General features: G+C 40.2%; 1 protein-coding gene across 10 annotated transcripts in view; it reads left to right on the top strand.

The window, feature by feature from the left end:
• Window positions 1–19,663, top strand: part of Nrg3 (neuregulin 3) — a 1,113,809-nt gene that overhangs the window by 468,581 nt on the left and 625,565 nt on the right. For all 10 annotated transcript variants that reach the window (XM_045137824.1, XM_045137830.1, XM_045137828.1 and 7 more), the window contains exon 2: window positions 9,910–10,039. In XM_045137824.1, the coding sequence (XP_044993759.1) occupies window positions 9,910–10,039 (130 nt within the window). The remainder of the gene's footprint in view (window positions 1–9,909; window positions 10,040–19,663) is intronic.

Here is a 19,663-nt window from a genome sequence, read left to right on the forward strand (position 1 = left end):
TCTACTGTTTTAAATTAATTAGCATTTTGTTGGTTAACAGTAACTGTATTACTGGGTTTTCACTTTTTATAGTAAGCTATTACTCTCCTTTATCTTCTTCTCTTCTCTCCCCAGCCATTCCTTCTGCTCCTCTCACCTCTTCTCTCCTGTCCTCTTTCTTTCTCCCTGACCTAACCTCCCTTCCTTTCCCCTCTTTAGCCCTTCCCATTCTCTCCTGTGTTGCCCCTGCTCCTCCCCTTCTCTTCTCTCCTCCTGTCCTTCTTTCCCTCCCCTGCCCTGCCATCTTTGACTATTAGTGTATTTCTTGTCTCCTTGCAAGCGTTCAGGTTCATGCTGAGGTTTATTTTCCTCCTAAGTTAGCGCTCCCGCTGCCTCCGTGTGAACCCAGCAATCTACCAGTTGTATTGGGGGTGTGCCACAGTGTAACAATATACTCATGGTGAGCAACTATTCACTGTGTAGAATTTTTGTGGTTAGCCAGGATGGGTTGGGTAGTTTCTTCTAGATGCCGCTCTTGCTTATCTCTTCTTCATTCTTGATTTGTAAGGAAAAAAAAAAATATGTGAACTTTAAAGGAGTAAAGATAGTGTGGGATGTTAAAGAGTCTTTGATGTGGAACTGCCTTTCCATGGTGGAGCTCTGAAAATTCCAACAAGAGTACACAGTCCACCAGTGCTTCAATTAAAGGCATGTGCTACCACACCCGGATCTGGTTTGCATTTTTAAAACTAAACGTGCTAATGACAGACACTGACCATGACAGAACCAGAGACAGTATGCTTTACCAACTGAATCAAGTATTAAGATATTAAAGTGATTTTATTCTAGTTGGCCTGAGCCCTGCTTCATGCTTCTAAGTGACATCTCTTCCCATACCACCATGAATGACCTGAGCCATCTTTTTTTTTTTTTTATGTTTTTTTATTTTTTTTTGTTCATTTTTTATTTATTTATTTGAGAGCGACAGACACAGGGAGAAAGACAGGTAGAGGAAGAGAGAGAGAATGGGCGCGCCAGGGCTTCCAGCCTCTGCAAACAAACTCCAGACGCGTGCGCCCCCTTGTGCATCTGGCTAACGTGGGACCTGGGGAACCGAGCCTTGAACCGGGGTCCTTAGGCTTCACAGGCAAGTGCTTAACCGCTAAGCCATCTCTCCAGCCCCTGAGCCATCTTTTCTGGACGTCCTCAGTATTAATCCAGACACCCAAGGGTTTGCATCTATCTCCACAGGTCTCTATCAGAATCCTGCCTCATTTTACTGATGCCCACTTTTCTTACGATTAAAGTTTTGAATGTCATCTTTACACATAAGAAATCTAAATACAGGAGAAACTTCTTGAATCAACATGGAAAAATGTTTATAAAAAGTATACTGTTTATATTTAATGACATCTATCACTGCAAATATAAAATAACCTCAATTGTTAGTCAGCCCAAGTGTTTCCACATAAGCACAGATATGATTGTTTTTCCTAATTATTTCCATGAAACATTTTCACTGGGGGCAGTGTTTACTTACCATGCTGAAGGTAGGTGTTAGGAGGTAATGTGAGTGGGATCATCACTGTCACAACCATTGTGACACCAGTTCACTCACTCAAAAAGCATGCCTTAAGTGCCTGACCCTACAATAAATGATGAGGTCGCAGCGATGACTGTGCCACTTCTCCAGGACTCCAGAAGTCATCATGTACCCTAGCAAGAGAGTGGGGAATGACCATGGAAGCATTTCCATTGTATCCAGAATGTCACCCTAACTGGGGCCGTGAATTCCAACAACTACTTCTAACCCTACAAATTGGGGAAGCCTTCAGTCAAGGCTAATATTTTGCATAGATTTCAAACTGTTAGTTTATTATTTTATTTTATTTATTTATTTATTTATTTATTTATTTGAGCTAGGAAAAAGAAACAAATGGCTGTGCTTGTAAGGCTCAGGGAAAGCACATTGATGTTCATGGAGTCTTTCAAAAGCTTGGTGGTGACATTCAGTTTTGGGAGTCCAACGAATGTAACTGGGAGACAAGGAGAAGCAGACCTCACAGCTGCTCACCCAGGATCTTGCGCAGTGTGGAAGGAAGGGCATCTTAATTTTGCATAACAAAGATGCAGTGGAGCTTTGGAGGAAGAATAAAGAGCGCCAAGGTGTGCGGTGGAGGTGGAAGAGCCATCTCTATACGATGAGCAATTCAGCTGTGAAGACACAGGACCAGTGTTCTACTAGAGTGCCTTGGCTACTGGCATTTTGACATCCACGTTGCAATTCCAAAATAAATATCTACCAAACAAGCCACGTTCCATGCAGACTGAAATCAGCTGACACAAAAGTGGCTTATTGTTTCTTATTTGAGATAGGTATCCCAGAATTCCCTGTACCATCCTCAAAGTGGCAGTCCCCTGGTTTCAGGTCTTTCCTACCTGGACAGAGTTCTTAAACATCAGTTTCTCACTAGATGGTGGAAGGTATATCATATAGACTTAACAAGGGGTCTTTCTCCATTTACTATGAGAATTGATCTCTTTAGGATTCATCTAGAACCGTCATTCCTCACTGCTGTTTCATCATCCCTTAATTGAACTGCATCATTTGACCAACAATCTCATTTCTCCCATAACAGCAGAGGGAGCAACTGCCTGACCTCTCGCCATGGGGAGAAAGCTATGTTTGCCTCTTGCCAGCTGAGAAGCAGTTTCCTTCAAACATCAGTGCATCCTTGCCTCAATCTTCCCGAACCCTTTAAAAATTTTATAAGTAAACCTGGTGCCACTTTCTCTTCATGGGTGCCCTATAAGTGGCAACTTCAATGGGGAATTTTGATATGAGGAACTGGTTTCTTTCCCAAAGTGTTGCCACAGATGAGGATCATATTTAAAATGCCTCCTCATCTCCATAGCTACCTTGCAAATACTAAAAAGCTTTTAGATTGCATTACCAAATTCTGAACTTCTCTTGGCGAACTGTCATGTCAAGGAGGAAGAAGAAAACTTCTTGAAAAAGCTGACATTTGCAAGTCAAGAGTGTGCAGAATTCATCCAGGGTCTTCTGTGTGCCTTATTACTGTACTTCCTTAGGTGATAATGCTCTACTCTGGAAATTCTCTTCCTGTACCAATTAAATCAGACACACACACACACACACACACACACACACACACACACACACACACCCCTCTACTGGCAATCCTTTGGGATGCCTTCAGAGAGAACTATAGTCTAAATTAAGCTCTCTATCTATCGATTGCATTTATTATCTGTAATAGCCAATTAGAAACTCTTGTTTTGCAACAAAACCTGGGTTCCCACAGTGCGCAACATTGTTCTGCCAACATAGAAATCCTCCTAAGTAATACTCAGGTTGAACTCATTACGTAAGGGAAATACAGCCTTCACCTTACACATTAATAAGTTAAATTTCATTACAAAAATCTGCAGGTATTTCTGTCTTCCGGCCATACATTTCCTTCCCTGTGTGCCTTTCACGAATTATCCAGCCACTACCTCCCACTGAGTGTTTAATTAGTCTACAGATTACTTATCATGTATGCTACATGGTGTGGAAAGAGTAAAAAAGTTAGAAACAAAGCATTCTCCCTGGATACCCTGAGGAGAGAGACCAAAACCCATGAAAATAAGAAAACACATTCAACTACATGGAACGAGTGTGCCAGACGAGTGGTCCCGATGATTACACAGCCGCCGTGGCCCTGTTCCTCAGCCGGCAGTCTGGCTTCTCTAGCTGAACCTTGACCTGTGCTACTTCTGACTGGAAGACCATTCCTCAACCCGTTATGAAATCTCTTAGGCCCATGTCCTTCCTCCACCCTTCACAACCCACTCATCATTTCCTAAATTTTGTTTGCATTTTATTTCTTCTCCCTTGTCTCCCATGTTGTAGAATTGATTCTGCCCCCCATTTATGAATTTCTATGTTCTTTGCCTCAATTCAAATTGACTTATTTATTTATTTTTTATTTTGGTTTTTCGAGGTAGGGTCTCACTCTAGCTCAGGCCAACCTGGAATTCACTATGGAGTCTCAGGGTAGCCTCGAACTCACGGTGATCCTCTCCTACCTCTGCCTCCCGAGTGCTGGGATTAAAGGAGCGTGCCACCAAGCCCAGCTTGACTTTCATTTTTAATAGTTATGTATTTATTTAGGCTTTTAGTTGACAGGTTATCTACACATAGCCCAGGCTCTCCTGTAACTTGCAATGTTCCTGCTGTAGCCTCCAGAATAATATGACTGATGGGATTATTGACTTGAACCATAGTGCCTTGCTCCTGACTGACTATGTTTTTAAATGTGTGTGTGGCTGTTTATGGGGTGTGTGTGTGCATGGGCTCACATGTGCAGAGGTCGAAGGACACCCTCGGGATGTTTAGTCTCTGCTTCCACCTTGCTTGAGATAGGGTCTCTTTTGTTGTTTTTGGTGTTGAATGAGCACCAGTCTTAACTGGCCCATGATTTTCCAGATTCTCCTGGCTCAGCCTCCCATTGCCTTAGACATGTTGAGGTGAAAGACACTTGAACCATTTTGCATCCAGCTTTACCTGGGTGCTAGAGAATCAAACTCAGGCCAGCAGGCTTGCACGCAAGAGCTTTGAAACATAGAGTCATCTCCCCAGTTCCTTCAATTGATTTTAAAGTGCTTCTGATGATTGGACTTCTAAGAAAATTTAATTATCCAGAGATTTAGGTTTAATTTTTACAATAGTAACAAGTTACTTTTCAAAGAAAGACATTTAGAAAAGTGATCAAGCAGAAACACATTTGTCATCCTGTAAGACTCTGCTGTGTGCACCTCCCTGTCAATCCGTCCTTCTGAGCACGGGTCTGCTGTGTGTCCCTGCTGCTCTCCGCGGGAGCTGGCAGTCCAGTCAATGGGGTAGGAACAAGATGATGCATGTAGGAGAGAGTGACATCTAATGATGAGCCACTCTTGAACAAAAGACCAAAATAGCATGCTTTGAAAGGCAAGTAGAAATGCATGAGGTATTGCCTCACTGGTTACTTCATTCATATAACAGCAATACATACCATGCATGTAACATCTGCTTCACGATAGGATTACAAAACTATGTTTCTGAAAATATATTTTTTTAATTTTGTTTGTTTGTTTGTTTGTTTATTTGAGAGCAGCAGACAGAGAGAGAGAAAGAGGCAGGGGGAAGGAGAGACAGAATGGGCACGCCAAGGCTTCCAGCCACTGCAACGGAACTCCAGACGCATGTGCCACCTTGTGCATCTGGCTAACATGGGTCCTGGTGAATCAAGCCTTGAACCAGGGTCCTTAGGCTTACAGGAAAGCACTTAACTGTTAAGCCATCTCTCCAGCCAGGTTTATTTAAAAATAAACCACATGGCAGAGTCACATTATAGCTAGCTTAATGCATGGAGCTCTCTTAATGTTGGTACAGTTTAAAAGTTACAAATGGGTTTCAAAAGTGTTGGATATGTTCAGTACTACATCTGACTACTTAAGATACCTCAAGGTTGTCTAGGGCCATCACTTTAGTCATCTGGTGTCAGGCCTATTCTATTTTACTTTTATCACAAGCGTTTCATATTCTACTTTCAGCAAATACTCAGCTGAATATATTAGAATATCTCTTGTTACTGTAGGGCACAAAAAGACCATAAAGAAGTGTGCCTTATACTTGATGTCTATCTTATGTTATGTTGTTTTTATATATTCTGTAATACTTTACATGTGAAAAATTGCATAGATACTATACTTACCACAATCAGCAGGCACATCCATTTTACAGGGTTTCAACCAGGATGACCATTCTGTCTTTCCTAGGCTCTTTCATTGACCAATAGTGACTTAGATGACCTCTTATCACTGACATAACAAGAGCTCATCTAGCTGTTTCTAAAGTGAGTACAGCAGCCGGACCTTAACATCAATCTTTCTATTCCCATCTGTGGAATGACAACTTTCAAGAGCAACCCTTGCCTTCATCACAATTGTCCTATCTTGGCTAAAGCGTCTTTGGTTAGAGATGAGTGCACAGCATAGACACTCTATAGCAAAATGCCTAGGCAAATGACAATATTTCAAACAGTAATAATTTAGTATATTTACTTAGAGGAGGTTCAAAACCAACATACCACCATAGCTGAGTTTATAAACTATACACAATAATAGTGTCATTTACTTTGAAGCCAAATAAAGTACTTTAAGTTAATTTTGGGAGTCTTAGGCTGGGGAAATAGATTCTCCTAGTACATGTTAAACCTGATCTCACACACAGCTCTCCTAGTCAGTTCTTCAGAGGTGCTTACTGGGGTGTGCTGACAAGACACCCACCATGATAGCCACTTAATTGGTGGAATGGGCTCGGAACCTCAGGAGACGGCAATTGTCAGATGGAAATTAATTTGCCATTGTATTGCACTCAGTGTCTGTGGCTTGTTAAAATCACTGATGATGAGAATAAGAAATCTCACTCTTTCTACTGTAGGCTATGTTAATGAAAAGCTGTTCATAGAGAAGTGATCACTGAATATCAACAAATGGATAATAAGGAATAAACGGAAACTTAAGTAGCAGAATGACATACTTCAGTGGTTGGGGTAGCAGTCAGCTGAGCAGCGTTTCACGTCGAATCTTCTGCTTGGAGCTCTTAAATGTTAAATATTTTCCATAGAAAGAGAGATTGAATCTATGTGGCTGTAGAGCATCTTCTGTCTTTGAAAACGTCTTCACTGTTATTATTAAAGATTGTAGTGCATCTACAGACTTTAATAACATATTCACTGAACAGACGATCTGGAAAATAGCAAATATGTCTATTTTCCATAGCCATGACTTAGGCAGATGAATTAACAAGCAGTGGGTATCATAAAATGGGGGGGGGGGGTTTCTGTTATAACCCCATGAAAGAGTACATCCCAACTCCTTCTTTTTTTAATAATTTTTTTCATTTATATTTATTTATTTATTTGAGAGCAACAGACAGAGAAAGAAAGGGAGGGGGAGAGAGAGAGAGAGAATGGGCGTGCAAGGCCTCCATCCACTGCAAACAAACTCCAGATGCATGCACACCCTCAGGCTAACGTGGGTCCTGGGGAATTGAGCCTCAAACCGGGGTCCTTAGTCTTCACAGGCAAGCACTTAACCACTAAGCCATCTCTCCAGCTCCCAACTCATTCTTTTATCCATGTGCACAGCATATGAGTAATGTCTGAGAGTGGGAAAGATTTGCTTTGAAATCTCCATCACGAATGAAACATGTGGCAAAAATGATAGCACAGTGTAAAACTAGACATGGAGTTTGTTAGAGATAAACTTGGGCTGCGGGTGTGGCTCGGTTGGTACAGTGTGAGTCTGAGTTTCCTCCCAAACACAACATAAAGCCGGCATGGTGGCATGTTCCTGTGAACCCAGCACTTGGGAGGCAATGGCAAGAATACCAAAAAATTCAAGGTCACTCTTGGCTTTATGAGAACAGGTCTCAAAAAGGATCATAGTGATGTCCTTCATAGGTATGTGCTATTAAAGAGGTCAGATTTTTCTGATATTTTCACTGAGCGTCAGTTCTGATCAGGCCTTGAATCCTGCCCAGGAGGAAGTCACGAGATAAAGGAAGTATCTGGGCCACTGTAGTGCTGGACCGCATAAGAAGGGGCAGTGCAGAGGAGAGAGACTGTGGAGACTCTGCCCAGCCTCTGGGTGTCTTCCAGTGAGAAGACAGATTGGCAGAAGCAGGCCGGTGGTGGGATCGGTCATCTTAGAGGACCTGAACCAACAGGAGTGTATCATTGTGTGTTTGTTGTGTAAGAAGAGGAGAGGAGACAGACAGAATTAGAGAGGCCATGTTTTTGACTTCCTAGCTCTTTGCAGTTTCTCTGTGGCAGAGCTGATTGCGGCCTCTTGCATGTGAGAGAGATTTACGGATTTCCTTTTGGGGTGTTTTCTTTTCTATCAGCTGAGATGCTGAGCATGGGAGAGAGCTGGATTTCTATGTCTTGCTGTGAAGCATGGCTACTAAATTGCATCTATGTAAAGGAAGTTTAAAAAGCTTAAATTCTGCTTAATTTATTCCTCTTTGGCTTTTGACATATATACTTTTTTTTTTTTCCTCCCTCAACTGTTGCAGTGGAGTTGGTGTTAATATTTCTGTTGCCAAAAGTAGAAAAATGTCTGCATAAGGTAGCAGAGTCTGTATCCTGTAGATATCATATATTTATGGCTGATTTTCTATTTTGGAGGAGATATGGATGTATAGCTTAATTAAAAGTGTAATTATGTTCCAAAATACATGTTTAAGAGAATACTAAAAATGACAATAACTTGTCTTGTTAAATATTTACCACCAGCATCTTTCACATGTGACTATCTTTCAGAATTCGGAACATTTGCATTTTAATTACATAATGAAATAGGAAAGTGATAGAGTAAGTGACTTAGCTATTAGCCAATTAGAGCTGTAAGTAAAGAACCCCAAAACATGGGTCCCCCAGGCCCATCACAATGTACATTGATCATATGTTTAATCACATTTGGCAACAACCATAAAGGGAAGAGAATTCCATTTTAATTCTTTGTGCAACATGTTTCTTAAAACTGAAACTAATGAAACTGTATTTTTTTTGTGTGTGTCTGATATAGGATCATGTGGCTTCCACTGGTAGTGTGTCTTGTAATGAGCTCTCCTGAGAGTGATTCCAAATATTAAAATGTAGTAAAGAAGTAATGATCACTCGTTATCATCAGGGCATAGGGTCTGGGATACCCCCCCGCCTCCCCGGGTTGGAGTCCACTGGACCTCAGTCAAGGCCCTTATATAGCATTGTGTAGCTTTTGCAAAGTATATGCAAATTCTGACATTTCTCATATATAATACAATAATAATGTGGTCTAAATATAGGTTTTAGTCTCTTGTTTAGAGGATAATTGCAAGGAAAGCTAGTGCATACATGCTTAGTGTAGACAAATTTTATTTCATATATGATGCTAGGGATTGAACCCAGGCACTTGCACATGCTAAGTAAGTGCACTGGCATTTAGCTAAATTCCCCCAGCCTTACTGAGGTTTTGAAATGATTCTTCTGTATGTGTATGTGTGTATAGAAGGGTGTGTACATGTAATGGCCTGCACGTGAAGGCCAGAGGACAGCCTAGATGTATCTGAGCTCTCCTACCTTCTTTGAGACAGTATCTCTAGCTGCTGTAAAAGAATGCCAGCCTGGCCCAGAGTGGTGGCACATGTCTTTAATTCTAGCGAATTAAATTCTGGCGACAGAGGTAGGAGAATCACTATGAGTTCAATGCTAGTCTGAGACTCTATAGTGAATTTTAGGTCAGCCTGGGTTAGAGTGAGACCCTACCTCAAAAAAACAAAATAAAAGACTGGCAGTCTAGCTGACTTGGAGAATGTCAAAGAATTCTGTTGTGTTCTTCCTCTAATTGTTGTAGGCTTAAATCAATTGCTAAACAAATAAACAAATGATAACAACAAAAGAATGTGTGCCACTCCATCTGTGTGCAAGCAAATACCATGAACTCTGAGCTGTCTCTCCAGCCTTTGTTCGAGACAGATCCTTGTTGTTTAGCTAAGGCTAGCCTTGACCTTACTATGTAGCATACACCAGTGTGGAGTTTATGATTTTCTTGCCTCCCCCTCTGGGGTGCCTGGATTCCCAGTGAGTTTCATCAGGTCTGGATAAAGGTTTTTTGTTTTGTTTTGTTTTGTTTTTCTGAATATTTTGCATCTGTAGTTTGTTGACACTCAGGATGAGGGTCCTGTGGATATGGAAGATCTACTTTAAGACAACTGAGTATAAAGGGTAAAGTCAGCTGTGTTGCTTGCTCAGGCCTGGATTCACACCTTGGGCCTTTGTTAGGAGTGGCTGGTGTTGGAATGAATGTTGACAGCCTCTCCCTGTGCCTTTTGTTCCTCAGACACAACAACATACTCCACTGAGAGATCTGAACACTTCAAACCCTGCAGAGACAAGGATCTTGCCTACTGCCTCAACGATGGCGAGTGCTTTGTGATCGAGACCCTGACAGGATCCCATAAGCACTGCAGGTAAGGTCCTGCGGCCAATGGCCCAGAGGGCGACTCTCAGCGAGGTCCAGAGAAAGAGGGCGGAAGCAGGCATAGACATACTCAGTATGGCGGCTACGTTCAGTCTTGTTGTGTGAATGGAGGAACTGAGTCTTGGTATGGCAAGGAACAAGGTTCAAATCTTGTCCATGTTTGATGAGAAAAACAACAGAAGTAAAGTAGCTATGCTGTATACTTTTCCTGACCAAGTCAAAGACTTTTTTCATATCTGTCAATGTAATGGAACAATAATTTACTCACTTTTATTTCCTTCAGTGCTTTTTCTTAGATCATTATAAACTATACAAATTTTAAAAGACAGCAGGGAACTGGAGTAATATGGAATGAAATCAATCCATGCATGAATATGTCACAATGGAAACAATTATTCTATACAGTTAATGTATACTGTAGAAAAGAATTGGCAAACACTGTCTCTTTTTTCTGCCTTTATTTTTAAAATAATTCTATATTTATTTAAGTATTATTATTACTCAGCTATCAGTAAAGATGAAGTTATGAAATTTTCAGGAAAATGAGCAGAATTGGAAAAAAAAATTATAAGTGAGGTAATGTATGCCCAGAAAGATAAAAATCACATATTCTGTCTCATTTGTACAGCCTAACTTGTAATGTTTGCATGTATGTAAATGAGGGGATATGATGAGATTGAGAGGGGAATAAAGAGGTAATGAGAAAGGGGGAAAGGAGAAGGGTAAACATGAAGTTAAAAAGCAGAAAGAAAACTAAGTTGGAGAGAGGACATGAGGGAAGGGGGAACGAAGGGTGTAGTATGGGAAACAAAAATATATTTAATAAAATATCATTTACTCACTTTGAAGCCAATGTATCTGACATGGGACTTAGGCTTCTATTGTGGCATACAGAAAGTAATCCTTTCTTGCAAATCTAATGATTGCAGTAAGAGAAGCAATCATTTCATCTGTGACCAACATTTACCGTGTTTATTGGGAACCAAACCCTGAGACTGTGACTGTGTCCTATGGGAACTGCATTTTATTTTGATTCTGCCATCCTTTATTAATTTCATGCTTTTTTGAAGACACATCTGATGATGAAACATTCTCCAGTGAGCTGCTGTAAATGAAATCATCGTCCTGCTAGAACCACTTAAAGGAGATTCCCAGTAGATTCAAGAAAGGTGTTTAATTGGTTTTCAGAGGCATCAGGTTATATAAGTGCTAAAAATAAAAGCAAGAAGAGAAAAGTGTGCATTCATAGACACTACCATTTTAAGTCCCAAAAGAAGAATCACATTTAGCATTCAAATAATATATACCACCATTATTTTATTTCAGCACTCTCCTGGTAATTTGTTTTTCCTTGCAATTGTCTATGCTTCATTGATCATATATGGCAACACCCCTTCCCTTCCTTTTATTTACTCTTCTCATATGACACAGTTATTAAGTTAATTGTTCTGAGCCATGAAGTATGGAATATACTTTTCCCCATCCATTGCTGTCATAAAACTTTATTTCCATGTTGTTTTACTAGATGATTCAGGGAAATGCATCTTTCCATTATGAATTTAGAATGTGACAGAAATCCTGGACTGGATCAAGAGCCACCTTCAGTCCATCAGGGGGAAGTGTGGCCACTGCAGGTAGTGGTCCTGTGAGAACTCACAAATGGTGACAGGATATGTCTGTAGAAGTTCTCATGTGTCTGTGTCAGGGCAAATAAAATGTGACATTTCCTCACCTTTACATGCGACTTCCATATTGTTCAACAGTGCCCAGTTAGGAAAACTTCCCTTCATCCCTTCATCTTCAGAACTTACTCTGTTTATAAAAATTTCACCGCATTTCTGTTTTGTGCAAACCTGAAAGTGGAGTGAGGGGGAATGATTCCTCCCTATGACTTCCACTGAAGTTATTATGCCCCTAAGGATAGCAACCATACACATGACATGAATCCCTCAAGGGAAAAAAAAAAATGAATAAACTTCCTTTGAAAAGCATGATGTGTGCCCAAGCTTCTCTAGATAATCTGCTATGTGTCCGTGGTACCTTAGTCCATGTGACGAGGTCAGAGGTAGACATGACTGATAGGGTGGGGAATGGCTTGTGCCCCAGAGGTGCACATGCTGGAAACATGGTCACCAGGCCACCAGTGTTGACATGATAGGACTTTTAGGAGGTGGCCTATGGGAGCTAATTAAGTCATGGCGGATCCGTCCTCATGAATGGGATTAATACTATCTCTAAGGGGTGCGCCTTTTTTTTAATAATAGATTTTTTTTTTCCTTAAGAGCAAGTGCCTATGCAAAGCAAGAGTTTCTTTCCCTTCTCTTACCTTGATCGCACATGCATCCTGTGGCATGTGGCCTGCCTGCCATGGTGTGATATAGCCAATGGGGCACTGAGCAGGAAATTGGCACCATGTTGTTGTGCAATCTCTCACCACAATCATGAGCTACACTGACTTTTTTTGTTTTATAAGTTACCCAAACTTAAGCATTTTATTTCAGAGACTTATGTAAGAGAGCAAGCGTTCAGTTCAGGCAGAATCCCTCATACACTGGGGAACGGGTGAACTAGACGTACCAGGGAACACAGTGACTTTCTTTGATGGGGTTTTAACAAAATGAGGGATCTGATCAGGCCCAATACATGTGAGCATTGACCTGACTCATCAGTTCCAGCAGGATACAGAAAAGAACAAATGGTTCTGTGTCTTTCTGAACATATGGCTTTGCAAGTCTTTAGTAATTAATGAGTAGATTAGTCTTCTTACATAACTTTATGTGTTCAATTTACATTTTGGACACATACGAATCATGCGATGTAATGGGGTTCACCATCCTACGTACCCTTCCCAGTTTCTAGTGTCGTTGATTCCATCCACACTTCTTTGTTGATTTTGCAGGACTATTAAGACTAAGTGCGGCACCACTATGGAACTTAACAAAACCTAATTTCCTCACAGTTATGAAGATTGGAGGTCTAAGATCAGAGTGCGGGTAGGGCTGTTTTCTCTTGAGGCCTCTCTCCTCTGTTTATTCATGGCTTCTTGTACCTCTTGTCTTACTGTGATTCCTCTGAAGGTGTCTGGGTCAACATCTCATTTTCTTGTATGGGCATCAGCCACATTGGATTATGGCTCATACCATGACTTATATTAACATTTTTCTGGTTTAGAAAGAAGCTCAGGGCAGAGGACTTGCCTGGAAAGCACATAATCTTGGATCCTATCAGTAGCCCTAAAAAAAAACAAACACAATTTGTATTAGCTTCAGTGAGCAGCTATTCTCCAAGGATGGTCACATTATGTGGTACTTGAAATTAGCACTCCACTATTGGGATTTAATACGGCACGATTCAGTCCATAACAATGGGTTGGGGATTTGGAACAAGATTCCTGTGCTTTGTACAAGTATGTGGACCCATCTAATTTTATTTTCACACAAGTACAGATATATCCATGGCTTAACTTGAAGGATATGCATGTGTAATACCTTTGGCATTTTGTATTCATACATCTTGCATATTTCAGTTCAGACAACCTGTTATTTAACATACAGTGACAATATAGCTAATCATGACAAAAGACCAGCCTCAGCCAGAAATGAAACTCGAGTAGGTTAATAGATGCCTATAAATCTCCTACTAGTGTGTATGAATAAATCACCCATCACGTATGCCTTCTGTTCATCTCCCAGTCCTTGCCATGAATAACAGGCATGCACTTGTTCCTGCATCAGCCACTTCTGACTATTCTTTCTGATGTGGGTGTTCATAGCACATCATTTTGCATAGCACTCTACTTAAGTGGTATGTTCTGTTCTTCCTTCTCCCGTTTGGCAAATATGTGCTGAGCACCTTCTATCACTAAGGTAATTTTGAACAAATACACACAGACCTGAATTTAAGAATCATATGCCAACTGCAATGGGTGATACATTTGGAGAAGTGAAATGTTTCATTGTTAGGAAATAATGAAAAGATCACAAAGTCCCACAAGATGACTGCCATGATGCCAGGGCCGTTGTTATGACATCTTACTTACTGGGTAATGCTTCAAGTACAAGAGGACATAATTTCGTGTGCTGGTGCAGCTTTACGAAGGTTTGTACTTGTATCTAGTTCAGTGGTTTTTTATTTTTTTTGTCACAAAATGTATATCAAAATCTATTGCAATATTTAATTATTATTATTTTTATTTTATTTTATTTTTTTATTAAATTTTTATTTATTTGAGAGCGACAGACACAGAGAGAAAGATATAGAGGGAGAGAGAGAGAATGGGCACGCCAGGGCTTCCAGCCTCTGCAAACGAACTCCAGACGCGTGCGCCCCCTTGTGCATCTGGCTAACGTGGGACCTGGGGAACTGAGCCTCGAACCGGGGTCCTTAGGCATCACAGGCAAGCGCTTAACCGCTAAGCCATCTCTCCAGCCCTTAATTATTATTTTTAGCAAAAGGGTTTAATGCTATGATAATGGAGTAGTTATTTTCTAGCTACTGGGATCAAACACCTGACTAAAAGCAGCTGATGGTAGGAAATTGTTTATTTCAGCTTAAAGTATGGCACAGAGAAGAGGGAAGTTTCATTATGGTGGGGAAAGAATAGCCTGTCTCATTTTATGACATACTTGAGTGGCAGTAGTCTCAGTAGTGGGTGTGGGGCTGGTCTGATGATAAACTTCAAGGTCCACCCCCAGTGACAGCCCCCCTTCAGCAAGGCCCCACCAGCTGGGTATTGAATATGAGACTCCATTCCAAACATATGAGGCTATGGGAGACATTTTCCATTCAAACTATTATAGATAAACTGCATTAACTATCTTTATGTGTTGTAAACTTTGTTGTACTCTGGGCTGGAGAGATGGCATAGGGGTTAAAGGGACTTGCCTGCAATGTGAACAGACCCAGGTTAGACTCTCCAGGTCCCATGTAAACCATATGCACAGGTGACACAAGCCCGCAAGGTCGCACATGTGCACAAGGCGGCACACACACCTGGAGGTCAGTTATAGTGGTTGGAGGCCCTGGAGTGCCAACTCTCTCTCTCTCTCTCTCTCTCTCTCTTTCTCTATCACACACACACACACAGACACACACACACACACACTTTCTCTTGCTCTCTTTTTATATAAAAAAAAAATGGTCATACTCTAACAAAGTCCTCCTGCCTTCTCAATGGAAAGTTAGTGATAAAACTTCAAAACTATTGATGATAGAGATCCTGAAAGTAAAAGAAAAGTTAAGTAAGTTTCAGATAAAAGTCGGGGAGGGGAGTCATGATTTTTTGTTACTTTTTGTCATAATTTGTGCTGTCGTTTTGTTTCAAAAAGCAATTTGGGTATTAATGAATACAAGATAAATCAATGAAATGCTTAAAAGGGTACTCATATCATAAGATACCTTGTCAGAGGAATTTTAAGAGCAACACACACATATTAACTAATTAGTTAATTAAATATATAATAAAGTCACGTATCTTCCACCTACTAATTAGGGAAAAGAGACCTTTTGTACTAGTTGCCATGAATTAAGAGTTAGAGGGAATGAGTGTCCAACAAATTTCTATCAAGTGGACCAAATCCAAATACATTTTTTTAAATCTTTCTAGAGACAGAGAGTTTTGCCTCAATGACATCTAGCGTTAAAAAATATATAATTAACTAAAGCCTAAGGAAAATAATAAATAAAATGACATATTTACGTCAATCAATATAATATTGGTTTTTGGTCCGAATATATAATCCAGTGTTGTTTTTGATCAAAACATCATGCCAGAAACAGATGAGAAAAGTGAGCAAGAAATATTGCACAGAATGAGTGTAAGGTCACATAGTGCACTAAGGGTGGCATTAAAATAGAAATCTCAATAAGGAAATGGACAAAGGGGCAAAACATAATCTCTCCACTAAAAAGTAGCGGGCGTGGTGGCGCACGCCTTTAATCCCAGCACTGGGGATGCAGAAGTCGGAGGATCGCTGTGAGTTCGAGGCTACCCTGAGACTACAGAGTGAATTCCAGGTCAGTCTGGACCAGAGTGAGACCCTACCTCAAAAAAAACAAAAGCAAACAAATAAAAAACAGCAAGCCAGTAAACACTGGATCTCAAGGAATTTCAACACAGCCTTTTGGTGTGGCTTATTCTTAACGTATATGCAGTGGCTGTTTAAAGTGAATATGTAGTGACTGTTTAAAGTTTAGTATGGATAGAGAGCACACATTCTTGTACCCTACCAGGGAAGTACACTTTATTAAAAATTTTATGAAGGAAGTATTTTAGGATCTTTAATCTTCTACTGTTCCTAAGAATCTATCCTATAGAAATGTATATAATGCACTTACTGTAGAGAAGTTCACCATAGGTTTAAAATATCTATAATAACTAATAAATAATTTAGAATGTAGCCACACAGGGACAGGATTCTCAAAATGCTTGAAGAGCATGGGAATACTCATTATGCTGGTTGTTCATTACATACTACATGAAAGCTAGGACATAGAACTATACAGTTGAATGTAAAATAGAATGTTCCTTTTGAAAAGGAGCTAAGTAAAACGTTGGATAGAGTTGCTAACTATTTTCTTCCTTAAAACCTAGGAATTCTCTGTGGTCTCTATCTTACAGACATGTTTCATTTATATAACACTTCTCTAAGACACTTGACTCATGCTCTGGTCTTCCCATAAAGAAAGACAGATAGTGTCCCTGACTAGGTTAAGTTAAGGTCATAATCATTCACCATTATTCAGCTGATAGAACTTCAGGTGAGCATTATCAGAGTACACCAATAGCAAGTCTATTTGAAAGTGTCCGTTCCATCTTATTAATCACTTATAGGTAGTCTTCACATTAGTCTCTTAAAATATAAAAAAATAGATTTAATAATAAAAACATATCTTAAATAAATATAGAAGAGGGATGGAGAAATGGCTTAGTGGTTAAGTGCTTGCCTATGAAGCCTAAGGACCCCGGTTCAAGGCTCGATTCCCCAGGACCCACGTTAGCCAGATGCACAAGGGGGCACATGCATCTGGAGTTCATTTGCAGTGGTTTGAGACCCTGGCAGGCCCATTCTCTCTCTATATCTGCCTCCTCTCTCTCTGTCACTCTCAAATTAATAAATAAAAAAATTAAAAATATAAATGTAGGAGAGCATAAAAAGAAGCCACAGAAATCTATTGAAATTGTCTGGAATAAAATCTAGATATTATACAACTTATTTATTTGCATGCTGTCTCTAGAAAATTGAAGAACTTGAGAAATGGTCCTGTCTCCAGCACATTTCACTGGAGTTAGAAAGAGGTAACCATTGTGCCTAAAAGATCGCCAGGCCTTTGAATGCACCAGATGCAGCAGATGTGGTTTAAGGCCAAATTCACTTTAAAAAGATCCATCTCTTCAGCTCAGGGGTTAAGGTGTTTGCCTACAAAGCCAAAGGATCCCTTTTTGACTCTCCAGGACTCACATAAGCCAGATGCACAAGGGGGCGCTTGTATCTGGAGTTCTTTTGCAGTGGCTGGAGGCCCTGGCATGCCCATTCTTTCTCTTCCTCTGTTTCTCTCTCTCTCTCTCTCTGTCTCTCATATACATAAATAAAAATAAAGTGTTGATTTTCTTTTCTTTAAAGATAGTTCTCTTCTGAGTTCAAATTCATTAAACGTTTCACCAGGCTTTCTACAAAATAAATAAATAAATAAAGGTTTTCAAAACCTTAGAAATATTAGCATTTGGGTTGAATTGAACCTCTACTGATCATTTTAGAAATCTACCAAGCAAGTGACCTGAAGAAGCTTGAGATGTTTGAAATCTGGACAGGCTAGGAGGAAGGGAATGGAAGCATCCAATGGCAGCCATTGCCTGAGGGTATAAGGAAGGGACCGATGGACTCAGAGCAACAGGCAATGCTGGGAGGAGTTGGAGAAATGAGGGGAGCTGTGGAGGAGTTGTTTCTCCTGACTGTGTCTTGCTCTTCCTCAATGGGTTTCGAAATCAAACTTCCATGTTTAAGGGAACTGCTTGGGAACAGCTTGACAATACCCCTGTGCTGTCTGTCATATATAAAATTACAGGAGAAGCTCAGTGAATCCTTTGCTCGGTCCCTGTGGAGGTCCATTAGGTCCTTGACTCAGCGAGGGTCCTCTTCTTCAAATGGTTCCCTTAAGTGCTCTGAGAGCAGCAGCCAACGATTCCCTGTGGCTGAAGCAAGTCAGCTTGAAAGTGGGCTCTGGCACACATCCCTGAACCACATGGACAGGAGAGGCCAGAGGCTGACATATCTATAAACCCAGGCTCAGCTCGAGAGTCCTGGCGGAATGGGGTTAATAAGAAGAGGAAGAGTCTTAGAACAAATTCAAGTTCACCAAAGAAATGTTCATCAGCATGACTACCACAGCCTAGTCGTGACTAGGTCAATTTGGAATAGCCTTGTTTATACACAAAGGGGTGGGGGGTGGACCCCAGATGGCCCTAGACAAGAAGGCATGAGCCAGGTTGTAATGATTCATCTCCTCAGTGGATGTAATTCGTGAAGACAGTCTCATTAACTCAGAAATCAAACACACAGCAATGCAGTGAATGTGATTTTTGTAATTCCATGACACTGATGCACGTAGTGGCCTCTTTTACTGAGGCCTGTTTGGGTTGACCCCCAAGGGGTAAGTTTTAAAGGCTTATTTACTATCTTGAAAAATACAAGACAAGCACATCTAAGAAGAGGGTATAGTCACACAACACTTGGCTAGTGATCTATGTCTGTTCGCTTGTTTTCCTGTTTCCTGACTTGATGGATAACTATAGATACAAAGTGAAATTGTTTTTCAAAGTGGTCGCCACAATGAACTTTATTTTTTCATCTAAAATTGATATATGTTGTTAACAACTTCGGGATGTGAGTAGGATCTCCTGACCCACAAAGTAACTATAGGCGTTCAAAGCCAAGAAAAATGACATTACAACTTTTCAACATGCTACTGGCTATATTATATTTTTGCAAGGCATTTAGTGAAAATTTTCACTTAATTTAAGTGAAAATAAAGACTGTCACCTATCTTAAAAGGCTGATGACAGAATTGAAATTGACAGCACAATAGATAATTTCATATTCACAATAGTTAGCATTTATATATAGATAGATGATAGATGTAGATAATAGATTATATAGGTACAGACAGACATAGATATACACAGATGAGTAGATAATTGTGGATTTTAGATATAGACATAGATGTAGATAGCTGTAGAAAAATGCTACTTCTTTTCCTCCCTTTAGCAAATATTGACACCTAGAAACAGTGTGTTTGCAGAAATCCCATGACTACTCCATGCCTGGATAGCAGAAGCCTTATTTAATTAAGAGAAGACTTAAGGTTAAAAGTGGGATGGGACCCTGTCATAGAAACCCCGCATCTATACTTACAACTTAGCCAATCTACTAATATTTTGTAGGCTCTAACAAAATAGTGCTATTCTGTCATTTCTCCCAGTCTACATCCATTTCTTGATTTTGAAAGGTTTTCTTCTTACTGAATGTCTAGCAATTAGAGGAAAAATGATTTTCTTTTTTTTTTTTCTGTGTGTGTATGTAATCAATGTGAACTGTCATTATTGCATTATTAACCC

This window comes from Jaculus jaculus, chromosome 18 (genome assembly GCF_020740685.1).
Source record: "Jaculus jaculus isolate mJacJac1 chromosome 18, mJacJac1.mat.Y.cur, whole genome shotgun sequence".
Taxonomy (NCBI): Eukaryota; Metazoa; Chordata; class Mammalia; order Rodentia; family Dipodidae; genus Jaculus; species Jaculus jaculus.